The sequence below is a fragment of the Oratosquilla oratoria genome, chromosome 36, assembly GCF_046742065.1.
Source record: "Oratosquilla oratoria isolate Oo_2021 chromosome 36, ASM4674206v1, whole genome shotgun sequence".
Lineage (NCBI taxonomy): Eukaryota > Metazoa > Arthropoda > Malacostraca > Stomatopoda > Squillidae > Oratosquilla > Oratosquilla oratoria.
The window spans coordinates 28,764,218-28,784,217 of NC_134812.1; the positions used below are offsets into that span (position 1 = coordinate 28,764,218).

The 20,000-nt window shown below is 38.9% G+C and overlaps 6 protein-coding genes across 6 annotated transcripts in view; 3 read left to right on the top strand and 3 right to left on the bottom strand.

Annotated features, from left to right (window-relative positions):
• The window catches only part of LOC143018997 (uncharacterized), a 5,908-nt gene extending 2,564 nt beyond the window's left edge, over nucleotides 1-3,344 (top strand). Inside the window, exon 3 of the mRNA XM_076174702.1 lies at nucleotides 3,268-3,344. Within this exon, the coding sequence (XP_076030817.1) occupies nucleotides 3,268-3,344 (77 nt within the window). The remainder of the gene's footprint in view (nucleotides 1-3,267) is intronic.
• Nucleotides 1-20,000, bottom strand: part of LOC143018917 (uncharacterized) — a 36,279-nt gene that overhangs the window by 4,073 nt on the left and 12,206 nt on the right. The gene's annotated exons all lie outside the window — the stretch shown is intronic.
• Nucleotides 7,107-7,665, top strand: LOC143018998 (uncharacterized). The gene has a single exon (XM_076174703.1). The coding sequence runs from the start codon at nucleotides 7,107-7,109 to the stop codon at nucleotides 7,635-7,637; it is 531 nt and encodes a 176-aa protein (XP_076030818.1). The 3' UTR covers nucleotides 7,638-7,665.
• Nucleotides 10,519-12,968, bottom strand: LOC143018999 (uncharacterized). Its single transcript, XM_076174704.1, has 2 exons — nucleotides 12,964-12,968; nucleotides 10,519-10,889 (listed from the first exon to the last, which is right to left on the bottom strand). The coding sequence occupies exons 1-2, from the start codon at nucleotides 12,966-12,968 to the stop codon at nucleotides 10,565-10,567; spliced, it is 330 nt and encodes a 109-aa protein (XP_076030819.1). The 3' UTR covers nucleotides 10,519-10,564.
• Nucleotides 14,333-15,208, top strand: LOC143019164 (uncharacterized). The gene has a single exon (XM_076174858.1). It carries the CDS (start codon nucleotides 14,477-14,479, stop codon nucleotides 15,029-15,031), a length of 555 nt encoding a protein of 184 aa, XP_076030973.1. The 5' UTR covers nucleotides 14,333-14,476; the 3' UTR covers nucleotides 15,032-15,208.
• Nucleotides 17,864-18,677, bottom strand: LOC143019166 (uncharacterized). The gene has a single exon (XM_076174859.1). It carries the CDS (start codon nucleotides 18,571-18,573, stop codon nucleotides 18,019-18,021), a length of 555 nt encoding a protein of 184 aa, XP_076030974.1. The 5' UTR covers nucleotides 18,574-18,677; the 3' UTR covers nucleotides 17,864-18,018.

A 20,000-nucleotide genomic window follows, 5' to 3' on the forward strand; every position in this document is an offset into this window, starting at 1 on the left:
ACCCTTCCTCTCATCTGAGCACCTCCTGGATGACGGGTCATCCCTGCACCCTGCCCACCGCCCTGGGTCAGAAGCAGTGTTGCAAGACACAGTACATCCACAGCGAGGCCGCTTCATTTAAAGACTTGAAGCTAAGAAAAAAAAAAAAGGAGAGCAGAACGGAGTCAGAGAAAGAGAGATTCTATTGGAGAGTAGTGAATATGAAACTAAGGCAGTTCGACATACAAGAGAAAAACAAAAGGGAAACAGAGAACACAATGGAAGTGACAGAAAACTAAGAGTGTCTTACACAAATATAGATGGATTAATAACAGGATTGAATGAGCTGAATGATTATTTGAAAGAAAAAGAATCGGACATAATGGGAATTGTAGAAACAAAATTAAAAGGCCCACTACCACCCAACAGTGTAGGACATGATGCATATAATTATTGGATTAGAAACAGAGAGAAAAAAAAGGGGGTGGAGTTATGTTCCTAACTAAGAATGATATAGACGTGAGGAGTGTCACATATGGAAAGAATAGAGTAGAGATGGTTATAATAGAAGTAAAAGACAGAGATAAGAAGAGCAGAAAGTTTGTGATAAATTATGTGCCTCCAAAAACAGGCTCATGGGAGGAGAGTGAACATAAAAGTATGTTAGAGGACACAAAGATAACATTAAATAAAATAATGGAAGATGGAGGAAGAATAGTTATGATGGGCGATTTTAATTGCAAAGAAATATGCAGGGAAGAAATGACAGTAAAGGGTGGAGACAGCTCATGGGGAAACGCTCTACTTGAGATGATTACTGACCATACAATGACACAATGGATACAGGAGAACACTAGGTATAGAAATGAAGAAGAACCATCGAGACTAGAGTTAATAATTACATCTGAACCTAGAATAGTGGACAAAATTGAATATAAAACACCAATAAGTAAAAGTGACCACATATTGATTGAACTGGAACTTAATGAAGAAAAATATATGAAAAGAAATGAACAATATAGAAAAGGAAGAATGATGTATGAAAAAACAAACTTTGATAAAATAAGAGAATTCTTTCAACAAGAAAACTGGGAAGAAATATACAAAGAAGAAACAACAGTGGAAGAGAAATGGAATATTTTGACAAAAATTTACAAAAAAGGAGTCCCAAAGTATGTCCCAAGACAAAAACAAGAAAAAGAATATGTAAAATGCTGGTACAACAAAAGTTGTAGGGAGTTAAAAGACAAAAGAGACAAAGCCTGGACCAGATGGAAAAAAGACAGAAAACCTGAAAAATGGAAAATATATACCAGTTATAGAAATGAATATGTACAAACGTGCAGAGAGGAAAAGAGAAAATATGAAAAAGATGTCATCGAAAAGTGTAAAGATCAACCAAAACTATTCTACAGATTTGTAAACAATAAACTGAAAAACAAACAAGACTTGGAGAAATTAAGACAAGGGGGAGTTGAATACACTGAGGAAATGGAAATGGCGGAAATTATGAACAAACATTTTAAATCAGTGTTTACAAGGGAGAACATACAACCTGAAGAGATTGAATGGAAAGAGAAAGTCCCCCCTATGGAAGAAATAGAAGTAACAAAGAATGAAATATTGACACACTTGAGTAATCTTGATGTCAGAAAATCGCATGGACCAGATGAAATAGCAAACTGGATTCTGAAAGAATGCAGGAATGAACTGGCAGACAAAATACATAGCATAATAAACAGTTCCTTGAAAGAAGGAAAAGTTCCAGAAGATTGGAAAAAAGCAAATATAGTACCTATATATAAAGGAGGAAATAAAGAAGAACCTACCAACTATAGACCAGTCTCTCTAACAAGTACAATAGCAAAAATTTGTGAAAGAATGATCAAAAGTAGATGGGTAAAATATTTAGAAAAAAACAAAAAACAAAGTGTTAAATCCAAGGCAATTTGGATTCAGACAAGGACGATCATGCGTCACCAATTTAATATGTTTCTATTCAAGGCTAATAGATATAATACAAGAAAGAGATGGATGGGCGGACTGTGCATTTCTAGACCTAAAGAAAGCGTTTGACAAAGTACCACATAAGAAGTTGCTTAAGAAATTAGAAACTGAAGGAGGAATACAGGGAAAACTGCTAAATTGGATGGAAGACTTTTTGCAAGAAAGAAAAATGAGAGTAGTGATAAGAGACCAGCACTCAAAATGGGATAAAGTAATAAACGGTGTTCCGCAGGGAACAGTACTGGCCCCAATAATGTTTGCTATATATATGTTAATGATATGCATGAAGGAATTGAAAGCTATATGAGCTTCTTTGCAGATGATGCAAAACTACTAAAAAGAGTGAAAACAGAAGAAGATTGTGAATCACTACAGAGAGATCTATATAAAGTACAGGAATGGAGTAGGAAGTGGGAGATGGAGTTCAATACAAAAAAGTGTAGTATAATGGAATTTGGAAAAAGCAAAAACAGAATAACAGGATCATATAATTTGGGAGAAGAAGGAATAAAAAAAGTAGAAAATGAGAAGGACCTGGGAGTCATTGTTATGAATAATATGTCACCTGAGAAACATATAAATAAAATTTTTGGAGAAACTTATAATTTAATAAGAACAATCAAAGTTGCATTTACATACCTGGATGAAGAAATGGTGAAGAAAATCCTAATCACCCTGATAAGACCAAGATTGGAATATGCAGCAACGATATGGTCACCAAGTACAAAAAAAATGTATAAAAAAAACTTGAAAGAATACAAAGAGCAATTACAAAACTGGCACCAACACTCTCAAAACTATCATATGAAGAGAGACTAGAAAAACTTGAACTACAGACACTAGAGCAAAGAAGAGAGAGAGGAGATTTGATAGCTATTTACAGAATCATGAAAGGCATGGAAATTACTGATAGAGAGAATCTGATAAAATGGGATGACAGAAATACAAGAGGACACGGAAAGAAAATAAAAAAAGACAGCTATAGAAGAGATTTGAAAAAGAACAGCTTTCCTCACAGAGTAATAGACAGTTGGAACAAGTTAGATGAGAAAGTGGTGTGTGCAAAAACAATACATGAATTTAAAAATAGTTTAGATAAAATGAGATATGAAGACGGGACCCCACGAGCATAGCTCCCCTTCCCGTAAAATACAACTAGGTAAATACAACTAGGTAATACACACACCTACACACACCTTATACATACACATGGTGGTTGTGTCATCTTGGGTATCGTCTTTGGTGTGTCAGAGAAACCATGAAGGGCTCCTGGTCTTGTAGGCCTGGGGCCACGAAGACGCAGAGACGACGACTACAAGGACAGACTCCTGGGGACTCTTGACAGACTGCAGACTTAATAAAAAACAAAATGGGCCGGCCAGGGCAAACGAGGGTATGAATAAATGTCGGCTGGCCGGCAAAAAGCACAAAAACTAAGGAGAACTGGACAACCAAAGCAATCGAAATGAAAATAAGTTGTCGGGAATAAAAGACGGTTGGAAGGTAACAACCAAAAATATTCGAACTGTGCCGGCTATAGTAATCGAAATGAAATAGGGATTGTCGGTGGGAACAAGAGAGGGAATAAAGACCATCTGGCTTGCAATAATAGAAAAAATAATGGAATCCGGCCGGCAAAAATAACAGAAAATAAAATAGGCGGGACGGTGAGAACGAAAAAGGTAATAAAAGAACGATGACTTGCAAGAAGAACCTAAAATAATGAAATTCGGCAGTCAGAAATTATAATCCGGTGAGAACAAAGTCGGGAATAAAGTACACCTGCCGATAAGAACCACCGAAAATAATGGAAGTCGACCGGCGAAAATAATGGAAATAGAAATGGGTCGGCTGTCGGGAACGAGGACGGGGATAAAGGCCGGCCGACCGGTCAGGGAAGCCGGCCAGGATGCCTAAGAGAAATTGACCATAGCATGAAAATGGAAGCCGGTTGACCCGATGAACAAAGTTGAAAATGAGCCTGCCGGTGGGAACGAGGGTTGAAATAAAGGTGGCCAGCCAGCAAAAACCACAACAATTAGTGGAAGCCGGATGACAAAAATAATCGGAATGAAAATGGGGCGGATGGTGGGTACGAGTGTTGGAGTGATGGACGTCCGGCCGGAAAAAAAAAAATCACAGAAAATAATGGAAGCTGGCCGGCCAAAATAATCGAATTGGAAATGGGCCGGCCGGCAGCAACCACAGAAATTGATGGAATCCGGGCAGCCAGAATAATCGAAATGAAAATAGCCCGGTCGGCGGGAACGAGGGCGGAATCAGAGCCCAACCGGCCGGCAAGAACTACAGGAAATGCTGGAAGCCGGCGAAAAAAAAAAAAAAAAAAACAATCCTAACCTAATATGATTTAACCTATCCTAATCTAACCTAGCCTAATTCAACGTAACCTCCCCTCCCCTAACATCCCCTAACCTGAGCTTAAACCTAAACATAGGTCTAACCTTTAAACCAACTAAACAATATGCACTACCATCTCCCCCATATGAACAATGCCACCATCTTCCCCGCCCCTTGAGTGGAAGAGTGTGGAGGAGTTTCTTTTGCGACTTCAAGGTGTCTCCTCTGGAATTGCTTTCTTGTCCGTGCCTGGGTTCCCCACACCTACGCTATTGCCGAAAGAACTTTTTTCGTCCTCATTTGTCATTATGTTTTCCCAGACCGGGATGTCTAATTCGTTCTTTCTTGGTGAATTATAATTATTGTTATGTATATAATAGTGGATTTGCATTTTTACAATCAAATTACCATTAGGAGTCGTATGGGAATGGTTATTATTATATATATTTTTTTCATCTTGATCCCAAACGGGAGACTCCTGGTGTTGGACTGAGAATCACCGTCGGTTGGGCCAGGAGGCAGCCGCCGCTGGGAAGAGGACCACCTACCACGAAATAAGTGACCCCTGCGGTGGTTGGAGGTGATCAATTGGACAATGAAATTGTAGTGCCAATTATCACGTCCACATGGCACCAAGGGAAGCTGAAGAGGACGAGTCATAAGGGGTGGGATAGAAGTGGAGTTGAAGGAGGAGAGGAACGAGATTGAAATTGTATATCATTACGAGGGTAGATCTGTCAACAATCATAAAAAGGAAAGAAAAAATGCTGTGAAAATGAGAAGTTTATGGTAGCAAATTTGATCCAAGTGCTCGAAGAGTCAGATTTAACAGAAGTCAACGGTATTTATCATTATAACTGATGTATTTTACAATACGATCACGAAGGGACTTCCAATGTGCCGTTCAATCTAAGATAATTATAATTAAACTTATGCACGCCAGGATAGACAATCATATCACACTACGCACACATTCCCAAATTGTGACTTTTATCAATATAGTAACTTCTTTACTTGTGACATGGTAAACAATATATCTAAAAGAGTGAGAGGCTTTGATTCAACTCCCGGTAAGTGGTAGGCAACAGACCAAGTCACACTTTCGTGACTTTTCAACCTTTCCCTGCCATGGCAGGCATTAGAGATAGAACGGAACAGTGCTGCAATTCAGCGCTAATGCCAAGGCAGTATGATCGATTTGAATACACTGGCTTCAAATTGCGTTCACAGCTATGTGTGTTTAAACAGGCCCAAAACTCAAGATACTCTTCTCAACGTACAGACCCCTTTTCGAAGTCAGATTAAGTCTGAGTGATGAAGTAGGAAGACTGTATCACCTGCAGTGTACCAAAATGGCCGTACACATGCTCATGTGAGTGTACTTGCACGTATACAGGTACAACTGCGAATGCAAGTGCGTGTGTAGATGTGGGTGCAAGGGCGCATGTACCTTTGCGAACTTTCAACAGGAACATTGGAAATGAACCTGTGCTCCCGATTGAATTTCGCAAACCATAGCTGGGGAACAACCGAAGACGATGACGTTAGTCTAAAATTCCTTTTGAACTCTGAGCAAAACCGGGGGAATCCCGCTCCATTCCATGCCAGCTAGTGCACGAAGAGGACGAGGGAGGAAGGGAGGGGGGAGAGGTGAATAGCGTTGCGCACCATATAAGCCACCGCAGACGTGGACGGACACGCCTCTCGGCAGAGGCGGCCCAAATGGGCGTATGCCTCCAGTACCAATGGGTCCCCTCTCATGTGGGACTCCAGGGCAACGAAAGGGCTGACAGAGCTGCCCGCCAGGGAGCGCTAGCTCCCGAGGAAGAAGCTATACCCATACAGCTCACGGCAAGTGATATGTATCGGATGATAGATCGAGCCGTCTGGGACATGTGGAAGGCAGAATATGCCGCCACTGCTGTCTCCCGGGGATGGCCAACAAAGACCTGCCTTGAGGCCAACGACTCCAGTCTCTCCTCGCTGCCCCCCCACATCGCGGCCATGGTATCGCGGCTTCGGACAAATCACTGGCGGACCCAGTTCACACAGACCATCTGCTCGTGTGGCACGGAACTGGTGTCCTTTAGCCACTGCGTCTTCCTCTGCCCCGACCTAGAACAACATTTTGGCCTCATCCGAAACCTCCTTGGTGACCCTGCCACAGCCCTTGAACGCCTGCTGGAAAACAGCCTCACAGACGCCGGACGAAGACAGCTGGTCTTCACGGCCCACCTCATCTGCTCTTCCCCAGTAGTATCTCTACTGTAAAATTGATAAATCCCCAAACCCTAAACCCCTCCACCCTACCCGCCAATCGTCCACTTACATATATACAGTGCATGTACATACATAGTATGTATATATGTGTGTGTGTATGTATGTATATATAGATGTGCAGGTATATACATATATATGTGCGCATAAAATAATAATGACAATATAAAAAAAAAAGACAAGAATGATAAAAAATATAAATAAAAATAAAAGACAACACATGATAAACACACATTACACATATTACATGGCAAACACACATTACATGGTAAATTAAAAGCCAGTCCCAAAATCGGCAAGGGCCGCTGGGACAAAAAAAAAAAAAAAAAAAAAAAAAAAAAAAAAGGACGGACACACTTGGCCTTAGATTGCAACAAGAGGACGTACAGTGTCCCTCATCTTGTCAGCGCATCCACTCTTTTCAGTAGAAAACTATCTCTAGGAAGAATTTTCGATTGATCACGTGATATTCTCCGACCTGCAGAATGAAAGTCCTATGTGCCTTGCTCATCTCCTACCTCGTCTTGGTGGCGGGTAAACACCTTAAAGGTGGTGCTGAGAGCGAAAGTGGCGGCGCTACAAATACTCGATTCTTCGGAGGACGTCCCCTTCACGCACAAGGCCTTCCCTTTGGGTCACCTGGAATAGGAGGTGCTGGTCACTTCGGAGGGAGACCCCATGACGGAAGACCTCCTTTCGGTCACCAAGGCGTGGGTCACGGGATTGGCGGTGGAATTGTTCCTCCTGTCGCCTCCAGTAGCAACTGCCGTTACTGGTGCAAGACTCCTGAAGGAGCGGCCTACTGCTGTGAGAGCAGCAACCAACCAGCCGACCCCATCGCCACGCAGATCGTCAAGCCTGGTCAGTGCCCACCCGTCAGACCCGTGTGCCCACGTATCTTTGGACCTCCCATCACCTGCTCGAATGACGGAGCGTGCAGTGGCGTGGACAAGTGCTGCTTCGACAGGTGTCTTGGTGAGCACGTGTGCAAGGCGCCTCTTGGATATGGACGATGATAATCTTTTAAAGTAGCTCATCATAAGAAGCTTGGGGCCTCAGCTGAGGCTTTTGCTATTCATAATCACTCAATCCAACCTATTTATTTCATATTTATGGAGACGATACAACGTGTGTTTATGCATTATCCAAAGATACATATTTATTTTGAATAAAAATTAAACACGTATCATGTATATTTGTAACCTCTTATTTGAAACACGGATTCTATGTAGGTACAAAAATCAATTTCCTGTCTTGTCATTAGAGACCCATGCTCAATAGTTAATGGCATCTTGAAGCACGGCACAGTACCTCTTGACCTCAGCTTTTGTCAACACTGACACAGTAATGAGCTCTGAAGGCTGGAAGTTTCAAACAATGAAAGAAAATCATCTAATGAGTTATCTTATTTTTTTTTTCTGTGACTGTTACCAAAGAGTTGGTCGAGATTGTCTCTTACCCTGTGTAGAATGGGAAATTGTCTCGACTAAATGAAATTGGATACTATTTGTATCACGTTCGTTGGCAATTGTATACTTTTCATTGATTTGGTGGAGTTAATTTGGTGGACATTTTGAAAGAGTTTGTCACAAGTAGATTAAGGAAAACTGAGATGTTATCCTTAATCTGCTCGTTTACGTTTTGACTGACCTGTGTTTGTTTGTGTGTGTGAGTGTGGTTGTGTGTGCGTGTATGTACGTGTGTGTATGTATGTATTTCTATGTGTGCGTGGTCGATCGTGCGCTTGATCGTGGACTCTTCACAAAGGTACTTTTCAAATCTTTTAGTTCCAGTGACTATTATGCGGTCACCATTGAACAGAATAATTGATACGGAAATTTCATTTTACTTTTGGACATGGTCATTGTATCATTTTAAAAGTTTGAAGAATTTTATGTATTACTTGGATAATGTTCCTTAAATATTTGTCATTATTTCCATAAATTCTATGTTATTCAACATGTACCCTTAGGTGCGAAGCCCTCTTGTAGAGTATTTGAACACAAGAAGAAATCGTGCATCAACTCCTTATACCTTCTTTCTTCAATTCGCTATTCATATCTTCGGATTTTCTGACCCTGTCCGATAATTCTCTCTTTAAAGTTCAGATTCAAACATTATCTTTAGATGTACTTAAACAAGGATGTACCTGGCTGCATTAGATTCAGTAAAATTCCTTCCTATCGGGTCCTTGAGACTTTGTGATGGTCAATTACATGGGAGTTATCTACTGAATTGATAATACCATAGTTCCCCAACCCCTTGTTACTGTCCTGTACCATTTCTTTGAATATTCATTTTCTTTTTCGCCTACCCTGTGGTGGGGAAAAAGAATACTGCCACCAATTCCTCCCATTTGAGTCGTACGAGGTGACAAAACATGGGACGGGGATAGGACTGGGAATCCTACTACCTGTAGCCCCAAAGAGGACATTCCTAAAAAAAGTATGGGCATAAGAGGGTCATAGTAAGTATTCTGTAAATATCTCGTAAATTCATCATACATCGATTAATCTATAGTGCCCTCCGAGTAGCTTACATAGAAGGAATTCCCCAATCTAAAGATGCCTAAACTATAGATACATAACGAGTTAAAATGCAAATTTTCTTCCTGTGAGAAAATTGCCCAATTCTAGCTCCAGAACCAAAAATTATGATAACTAAATATAACCAGCCTAATCCTAAGAAGTCAGTTTTAAGTAGACTTTTGCTCCCAAAAAGTGTCACTATTCTTTCAGATTTTTTCATCTTTATTTCTAAATTTTTGGTGGTCTACTCTACAAAACCTGAAATGTGCTATAAAAATGGTTACGATACTACACCCTAATACATACATACATACATACATACATACATATATACATACATACATACATACATACATACATACATACATACATACATACATACATACATATATATATATATATATTTGTTGAGACATTCTGACAGGTTGATGTAAGCGGAATAGGAAACACAGGAGTCTTAGTCTTGAGTTTATTCCTGGCTAGTTTCGCATGTATATACATATATATACATATATATATATATATGTGTGTATATGTATATATATATACATATATATAATATATATTTGTATATATGTATATATCTATTACAATAAAGTAGTAGCCTCTGTCTGTCTGTCGGATTGTTTAATTGTTTATTTGTACATGAACTCCTCCTAGAGTTTTAGAGATAGAACCCCATAACCATATATATTCTGATACCCAATCACTCTAGGTACTTCGATAACTATATTTCATTTCGAAAAAAAAAAATGGTTAGGGTTAAGGGTAATAGTTAGGAGGTTATGTAGGAGGTTTATGTAGTATCCCCTGAAGTCGCGTAGTATTTGTTGTGATTGTTGTGACTTAAGAATTAATATGATTAAACAAACCATTGTGTGTGTCCATAAATATTACCTACATTTGTGAAATTAATGTTGCCACAAACCATGATAGCTTTTGTAAGAAGAAATCATTTTTATGGAAAATGATTGTATAATTTTTGTGCGGGCGGAAATAGTTAATTCACAAACTCCTACGTTCCTGCAGATAAATCCCTATAACTATATATGTTCTGAAGATAGATAAACTAGATACATTTGTTCACCTTTCAGCAGATATTTTTGTCAATCCACACACATGCGCATACACACGCACACGAAAGAATATGTACACATGATATTTGTGTTTGTGTATGCATGTATTTTCAAACTAAGGTTTACCAACCCTCGGGAGGAGGGCGCACACTTGGGAGGGGAAGTGTTTAAAGCTATATTTAATTAAAAAATGATTTTGGTTAGGGTTAAGGGTTAAAGTTAGGTGGTTTATGGCGAGGGAACATGCCACTACTGTAGTCTCCCCTTAAGTGCAGATGTGCCGAATTGCGAGAGGAACAAAGTTCTTGAGAGCAGGATTGGAGAGGAGATCTTAGACTTTCATCGTCCATATCCTAGAGGCGCCTTGCACACGTGCTCTCCAAGGCACCTGTCGAAGCAGCACTTGTCCACGCCACTGCACGCTCCGTCATTCGAGCAGGTGATGGGAGGTCCGAAGATGCGCGGACACACGGGCCTGACTGGTGGGCACTGGCCGGGTTTGACGATCTGTGTTGCGATGGGGTCAGCTGGTTGGTTGTTGGTCTCACAGCAGTAGGCCGCTCCTTCAGGAGTCTTGCACCAGTAACGGCAGTTGCTGCTGGGGGCGACAGGAGGAACAACTCCACCACCGATGCTAATGCTAATACTAATACTAATACTAATGCTAATACTAATACTAATACTAATACTAATACTAATACTAATACTAATACTAATACTAATACTAACACTAATTCTAATACCAATACTAATATTAGTACTAATATTAATAGTAATACTAATACTAATACTTACAATAATACTAATACACTAATACTGATACTAATACTGATACTAAAACAAATACTAATACTACCAGTACTGGTATTACTACTACTACTACTACTACTACTACTACTACTACTACTACTACTACTACTAATAATAATAATAATAATAATAATAATAATAATAATAATAATAATAATAATAATAATAATAATAATAATAATAATAATAATAATAATAATAATAATATAATAATAATTAATAATAATAATAATAATAATAATAATAATAATAATAATAATAATAATAATAATAATAATAATAATAATAATAATAATAATAATAATAATAATAATAATAGTAATTATAACAATAATAATGATAATGATAATAATAATAATAATAATAATAATAATAATAATAATAATAATAATAATAATAATAATAATAATAATAATAATAATAATAATAATAATAATAATATTAATGATAATAATAATAATAATAATAATAATAATAATGATAATAATGATAATAATAATAATAATGATAATAATAATAATAATAATAATAATAATAATAATAATAATAATAATAATAATAATAATAATAATAATAATAATAATAATAATAATAATAATAATAATAATAATAATAATAATAATAATAATAATAATAATAATAATAATAATAATAATAATAATAATAATAATAGTAATAATAATAATAATAATAATAATAGTAATAATGATAACAATAGTAATAATAATAATGATAACAATAATAATCATCATCATCGGTTTACTGGGTATATGTTTGTATATATACATACATATACAGTATATATATATATATATATATCTATATATATAATATATATATATATATATATATATATATATTGAGACATTCTGACAGGTTGATGTAAGCGGAATAGGAAACACAGGAGTCTTAGTCTTGAGTTTATTCCTGACTAGTTTCGCAGGTATGCTTTTTCAAAGGAATGACTGTTCGACCACTTTGAAAAAGCATACCTGCGAAACTAGTCAGTAATAAACTCAAGACTAAGACTCCTGTGTTTCATATTCCGCTTACATAATATATATATATATATATATATATATATATATATATATATAGATATATATATATATATATATATGTATGTATGTATGTATGTATGTATGTATGTATGTATGTATGTATGTATGTATTTATGTATGTATGTATGTATGTATGTATGTATGTATGTATGTATGTATGTATGTCGATGTCTGTTTTTAAATAATTTCTTTGTTGCATGTACGTGCACGGATCCCTCCCTACCTTCCCCCAAAGCCCTATTAAAAACTATCAAAGATATAGTATTTTTCTCTTTTTTGGATAAGTTTTCTAATGTTTCCAAGATAATTTCCCAGTGGTTTATTATGATTGAATTACGTATATTACAACATGTAAAGAATGGAAAATCGTGTGCCTTTTCATCCAGTTTTCCGCAACTATGGGTGTGGTGGACTTATAGCAAGAGGCACTGAACTGATGCCATTGCCTTTGTTCTAAGTGGTCGAACAGTCAGGACGAGTGGTAGTCATCGGTAGCTGTTGGAACCCCACCAGAGTATTCCTACCAACGAATATTTAGATATTCACTATGCTTAATTTTGCCTGAGTTTGTGCATGTGTGTGTGTATGTGTGTGCATGGCCACAAACTTTGAAAAAACAAAGTTTCAGTAATTTTTCTGTCATGCAATCCAAAGACTGCAGAAAAAAGCATGACGTCAATCAGAGAACCAGTTCCAGCACGGGCAAAGGCCAGGGAAGACCAGTTGCGCATGTGCGAGCAAGAAGAGGAGGAAGGGAGGAAGGAAGAGAGGAAGGAGATGCGAGTTTGGTCTCCCTTTGGGACAAGACCGGTGGCGCTTGGTCAACAAACTCAAAGATTGGAAGAGGTAAGCAACCGAGCAGCTGACCACATTTGAGGAATTTTCGACCTCCGTACTATGCAAATTTGCCACTTGGAAAGTTTTAACTTCAATTTCCTGTGTGCTCTCCTTGTATCTGTGACCTTGGTGGTAGGGAGAGACCCCAAGCTCACGAGTGGTAATGCTGTGGGTGGATGTGGATTTGGCGGCCCAACAAAAGCTCGAGTTTTTAGGACCTCTTCATGCAAAAGAGTCACTTCTGCCTCCAGGACTAAGTGGTCTTGGACCTTTCGGAGACTTTTTATTCACAATTTCATTTATTGGTGGTGGAAGTAGAGCAGTTCTCTTAACAACTTCCATCTGCAGTAGCTGCTACTACTGCTGCAGTGACTTAGCTCATGGCGGAGGTAGGTTGAACGCAATATTTCGTGTATGTGTATGTCACTCGAGCATACAAATATAAGAAAGTTTCACTCAACTTATATCTCTCTTGATAGTGTATTGGGCTAAGCCACTGCCGCTTTGTCAGGGGTGAGCTGAGTTCGAGTCCTCGGCTCTACCAAGTTTCAATTTCCAACGTATGCCTCCTTCGAGCTATTCTCAGTCTCGACTCCGATGACATGGAGTTAAAAGTGCTTTGGAGTTGAAAAGATATTAATCTGTTCACTGGGAACCATTCGGTGTATGTATAAACTTTCCCACGTGCACATACTAGCGACTATACTATCATGGCGGAGGTGGGTTGAACGCAATAATTCGTGTATGTGTATGTCACTCGAGCATACAAATATAAGAAAATTGTACTCAACTTATATCTCTCTTGATAGCATATTGTGCTAAGTCACTGCCGCTTTGCCACGGGTGAGCTGAGTTCGAGTCCTCGGCTCGACTACGTTTCAATTTCCAACGTATGCCTCCTTCGAGCTATTCTCCGTCTCGACTGCGATAGCATGGAATAAAAAGTGTTTTGGAGTTGAAAAGATATGAATCTGTTCACTGGGAACCATTCAGTGTATGTATATGTATATATATTTATATATATATATATATATATACATACATATACATGTGTATATATATATATGTATATGTATATATACATATATATATATATATATATATATATACACATGCACATATATGTATATATATATATATACATATAATATGTGCGTGTGTGGGTATATTCGTCTATGTAGCAACAAAGAGAACTCGTCATACTCTGAATACTTTTTACATTTTAAACCCTGTTTCCAGGAAAGATCTGTTATGACGTAGAACGGGCAATCCCCTCGACAAGTAGCAGGCGAAGCAAAGCGGAGGGAATACCAGTTCTTTGGAACTGAGAGTAGCAAACGGGGAGGTGAGGAACGGGGTGGAGGGATGGAATGGTGGGACGGGTTGCCGCTATATAAGACAACGCGGCACGAGAGCAGACACACACAACCTTCCAGCTTCAGCTTCAACCACGAGTAAGCAGCCGAGCATCATATATACCTCATTTTCCCGCAGAAGTTTTCCCTGTGAAAGTGTTTTACTCTGCTAATCACCTACCTTCATTATGAAAGTCCTGTGCGTCCTGCTCATGTCCCTCGCCTTGGTGGCGGGTAAGAAACTCAAAGACAACAAAGGTGATGCTGCGAGTGGAAGTGGTGGAGCTGCAAACACTCGATTCTTTGGAGGACATCCTTCTCATGCACAAGGTCCTCCCTTCGGAGCCCCTGGTCTTGGAGGTGCTGGTCACTTCGGAGGGGGACCCCATGTCGGAAGACCTCCTTTCGGTCACCAAGGCCATCCCGTAGTCGGCGGCGTCGGTCACGGAATCGGCGGTGGAGTTGTTCCTCCTGTCGCCCCCAGCAGCAACTGCCGTTACTGGTGCAAGACTCCTGAAGGAGCGGCCTACTGCTGTGAGACCAACAACCAACCAGCTGACCCCATCGCAACACAGATCGTCAAACCCGGCCAGTGCCCACCAGTCAGGCCCGTGTGTCCGCGCATCTTCGGACCTCCCATCACCTGCTCGAATGACGGAGCGTGCAGTGGCGTGGACAAGTGCTGCTTCGACAGGTGCCTTGGAGAGCACGTGTGCAAGGCGCCTCTAGGATATGGACGATGAAAGTCTAAGATCTCCTCTCCAATCCTGCTCTCAAGAACTTTGTTCCTCTCGCAATTCGGCACATCTGCAACATCGCACTGACTCCATGATATATACTGTATATGCCATCCCCATACAAATCATACATTTTTATACATAGTAAACAATCTATTTATTGTAAATAAACTGTTAATTACATTCATTGTCTTTGTTGTAACCTTCAAATCTAACCTATGAAATCCCTGAAACCATGAAAGTTTATTTCATGACTGATGCTTCTTGTAGAGTTAGTATGAAAGAGTGTGTCCCAGGAGGTGGTGAGCTATTGCAGCAAAAGCCTCTACCATTGTCAGGGGATCGTGACGGCCACTGTTAATCACCTAAGGTCATGATGAAGTCATTTTGATTACCAATGCATCACAAAAGCAAGATGTTATCGTCAGAAACGATATCGCCCTTGAAAATGAATAAATAAATAGATAAGTGAATAAGTAAAAGACACCACCGGAGGGCACTCTCTCCAATCACCTTTGCAACTGCGAAGGATTTGGCTTGATTCTCAACGGCCATTAATGACCATTTCATAGTCTGGTCAGCTGAGGGAAAAGGTGATTACGACAACGGATCTCAACAACTATCGTTAGGCTTTAGTCGATAATGATGGCAACTATGATAGATTAATGGTCGCTAGGAAGTTATTATTGGGTATTAGACTTCATTGTAGATGTGTTTATAGTAGAATCAATAAAAAAATATACATTTGTCAGGCATCATTCTCTACTAATCGGAGTGCTCATTTTATCAATTTTGAAACACCAGCGGCCATTGTCCCTTATATATAGATTTTGTTCCAAATAAATTCTGACGACTTTATTCATCATAAAAATTGCGTCCAAAGGTGTCTTTATATTATATTTATCTGAGCAATCATCAATTTGTTTTGAGCTTTAGTTGTAGGACGAGAAAGAGAAGCGCCTTACGTTCACACTGGCTCTTCATTTATTTTTCGGTTAATGACTGTATCCAAAAATCGTCATTATTTTAAAACTCGGACCTCAACTACCCAAAACTAAGCAAAACCAAACCAAACCTAACGTAACCTAACTTTACCTGACGTAACTTACTCTAACGTACCCTAACTAACCTAATCCTGACGTAACCTAACCTAAATCTAAGCTAAACCCAGCTAAACAATATCCACTTCAACCTCGCCCATACGAAAAATTCCACCCACCTCCGCCAACCCCTGAGTAGTCACGTTGAAATATATTCTAAAACTTTCATTATTAGTATATTCTAAACCTGTTATTGTTCCTACACATTAAAGTTATCACTTATAGTACCTTCTAAAGTTGTCATTATTTATATATTCTCAACTTGTCATTATTAGTATATTCTAAATTTGTCATTGGTAGTATATTCCAAACTTTTCATTATTAGTATACATTAAAGTTATCATTAATAGTACCTTCTAAATGTATCAATATTAGTTTATTCTAAACTTGTTTATACTAAAATTAATATAAACTTGTCAGTATTAGTATATCCTAAACCTGTTATAGTCATTATATTCTAAACTTGTCATCATTAGTGCATTCTAAATTTGTCATTATTAGCTTATTCTAAACATGTCATTAGTAGTACTCATTAAATTAATCATTAATATTACCCCTCAAAACTTGCCATTATTAGTATATAATAAACTTGTCATTATTATTTTATTCTAAAATTTCCTTTTTAGTATACATTAAGGTTATCATTAGTAGTACCTTCTAAACTTGTCGTCATTAGTATATTCTAAAATTGACATTACTAATGTAATCTAAACATATCGTTTTTAGTATATTCTAAACTTGTCATTATTAGGATATTGTAAACTAGTCATTATTAGTATGTTCTGAACTTCTAATTGTTTTTCCAAATTAAGTTATCATTAAATGTACTTTCTACAATTATCATTTTTAGTATATTCTAAAATGGTAGCTATTAGTACACATTATTGTTTTCTGAATTTGTCCTTATTACTTTATTCTAAATTTGTAATTATTAATATAGTCTAAACTTGTCATTATTACCACATTCTGAACCTGTCTTTATTAGTACCTTCTAAACTTCTCATTATTAGTTAACATTTAAGTTATCATTAACAGTACCTTCTAAACATTTCATTATTAGTACATTCTAAAGTTGTCGTTATTAGAACACATTAAAATCAACATATATAGTACCTACTAAACTTCTCATTATTAGTGTATTCTTAACTTATCATTATTAGTATATTCTATACTCAAAGCCTCTCCTCCTCCTCATTTTACAATAAACACATCCACAATGGAATCTAATACCCAATAATAACTTCCTAGCGACCATTAATCTATCATAGTTCCCATCATTATCGACTAAAGCCTAATAATAGTTGTTGAGATCCGTTGTCGTAATCACCTTTTCCCTCAGCTGACCAGACTATGAAATGGTCATTAATAGCAGTTGAGAATCAAGACAAATCCTTCTCATTTGCAAAGGTGATTGGAGAGAATGCCCTCCGGTGGTGTCTTTTACTTATTTATTTATCTATTTTTTTTTCAAGGACGATATCGTTTCTGACGATAACATCTTGCTTTTCTGATGCATTGGTAATCAAAATGACTTCATCATGACCTTAGGTGATTAACAGTGGCCGTCACGAGCCCCTGACAATGGTAGAGGCTTTTGCTGCAATAGCTCACCTCCTCCTGGGACACACTCTTTCATACTAACTCTACAAGAAGCATCACAGTCATGAAATAAACTTTCATGGTTTCAGGAATTTCATAGGTTAGATTTGAAGGTTACAACGAAGACAATGAATGTAATTAACAGTTTATTTACCATAAATAGATTGTTGTACTACGTATAAAAATGTATGATTTGTATGGGCATGGCATATATATATCATGGAGTCAGTGCGATGTTGCAGATGTGCCGAATTGCGATAGGAACAAAGTTCTTGAGAGCAGGATTGGGGACTTTCATCGTCCATATCCTAGAGGCGCCTTGCACACGTGCTCACCAAGGCACCTGTCGAAGCAGCACTTGTCCACACCACTGCACGCTCCGTCATTCGAGCAGGTGATGGGAGGTCCGAATATGCGCGGACACACGGGCCTGACTGGTGGGCACTGACCGGGTTTGACGATCTGTGTTGCGATGGGGTCGGCTGGTTGGTTGTTGCTCTCACAGCAGTAGGCCGCTCCTTCAGGAGTCTTGCACCAGTAACGGCAGTTGCTACTGGGGACGACAGGAGGAACAACTCCACTGCCGATCCCGTGACCCACGCCGCCGACTACGGGATGGCCTTGGTGACCGAAAGGAGGTCTTCCGACATGTGGTCTACCTCCGAAGTGACCAGCACCTCCAAGACCAGGGGCTCCGAAGGGAGGACCTTGTGCATGAGAAGGATGTCCTCCAAAGAATCGAGTATTTGCAGCTCCACCACTTCCACTCGCAGCATCACTTTTATTGTCTTTGAGTTTCTTACCCGCCACCAAGGCGAGGGACACGAGCAGTACGCACAGGACTTTCATTATGAATGTCGTTAATCAGCAGGGTAGAAACCTTTCACAAGGAAAACTTCTGCGGGAAAATGAGGTGTATATGATGCTTGCCTCCTTACTCGCGGTGTTGCGCAGATGAAGCTGGAAGGTCGTGTGTGCCTGCTCTCGTTCCGCCAGTGCTTATATAGCTGCAACCCGTCCCACTATTCCCTCCCTCCACCCCCTTCCTCACTTTCCCGTTTGCTACTCTCAGTTTTAAAGAACTGGTATTCCATCCGCTTTGCTTCACATCCTACTTGTCCAGGGGTTTATCTACTCTACGTCATAACAGCACTATCTTTCCTGGAAACGGTTCCAAATGTGAAAACCCTTCAGAGGTTAACGAGGAGTTTTCTTTGTTGCTGCTTAGACGAATATACACACACACACACACACACAGACATATATATATATATGTATATATATATATATATATATATATATATATACATACATATATATATATATATATATATATATATATATATATATATATATATATATATAAAACAAAGGTTTTTCCCCCTTACATGGGAGGTAGCAAAAAAACAAATGCATAAAAACCACTCCCACCCATTCCATCCCCAACATAATCCACTCCCATCAACCCTCTTCTCTCCCTCTCATCTTGGCACCTCCTGGATGTCGGGTCATCCCTGCAACTTGTCCACTACCCTGGGTCAGAAGCAGTGTCACAAGGCACAGCACATCCACAGCAAGGCCGCTTCATTAATTCTGTGACCCCCTCTCCGTCCCTGCATGCAGCAATGAAGAAGACGTGGAGAAATCCTTTTGAGCTGCGTCAATTTATTTCTCATACATATTCCCTCACCCCCATCCCCCACCTACTCCCTCTCATGCATCAAAGCATCACCCACACACAACCATTCCCCATTAAGCCCTATCTTCTGTCCTCTCCTGCCCTTCCTCAACAGACATTCCCCTCTTTCCCAATGCCCCTTTTACCCCAGCCATCCATCTCATGCTAGGTCGACCCCTCATGTTTACTCCTTCCACCTCTGCCTTCCACACCTCTCTTACTACTCTTTCTTCACTCATTGTTTCCATGTGTCCAATCCATCCTAATACTCTTTCATCAACCCTATCTTCCAACTCCCTTCCCATCCCTGTTCTCATCTATATGCTCAAAATCGAGGTTCTGTATGTGTGGTGATTTAGGGGCTGACCTGGTACCTCTCAGACGTAGAAGAGCTGATCTTATGAGTGAGAATGGCAGTCTACATCCCATCCACGCCAGGGTACTGATTTTTGGCTGTTTTTTTCTTTTCTGCCATCACCTCTGCCAGACAAGCCTATAATACCATTGCCCTTGGACTCGTCCCACTTGAAGTCGTAAAGTGAATGAGCCCAAGTACACATTTTGTACACGCTCCTCATACATCTTTACACTACTAGTA

Coding starts and splice junctions, on each gene's coding strand:
- LOC143018998 (XM_076174703.1), top strand. CDS start 7,107: ATGAAAGTCCTATGTGCCTTGCTCATCTCCTACCTCGTCTTGGTGGCG.
- LOC143019164 (XM_076174858.1), top strand. CDS start 14,477: ATGAAAGTCCTGTGCGTCCTGCTCATGTCCCTCGCCTTGGTGGCGGGT.
- LOC143019166 (XM_076174859.1), bottom strand. CDS start 18,573: ATGAAAGTCCTGTGCGTACTGCTCGTGTCCCTCGCCTTGGTGGCGGGT.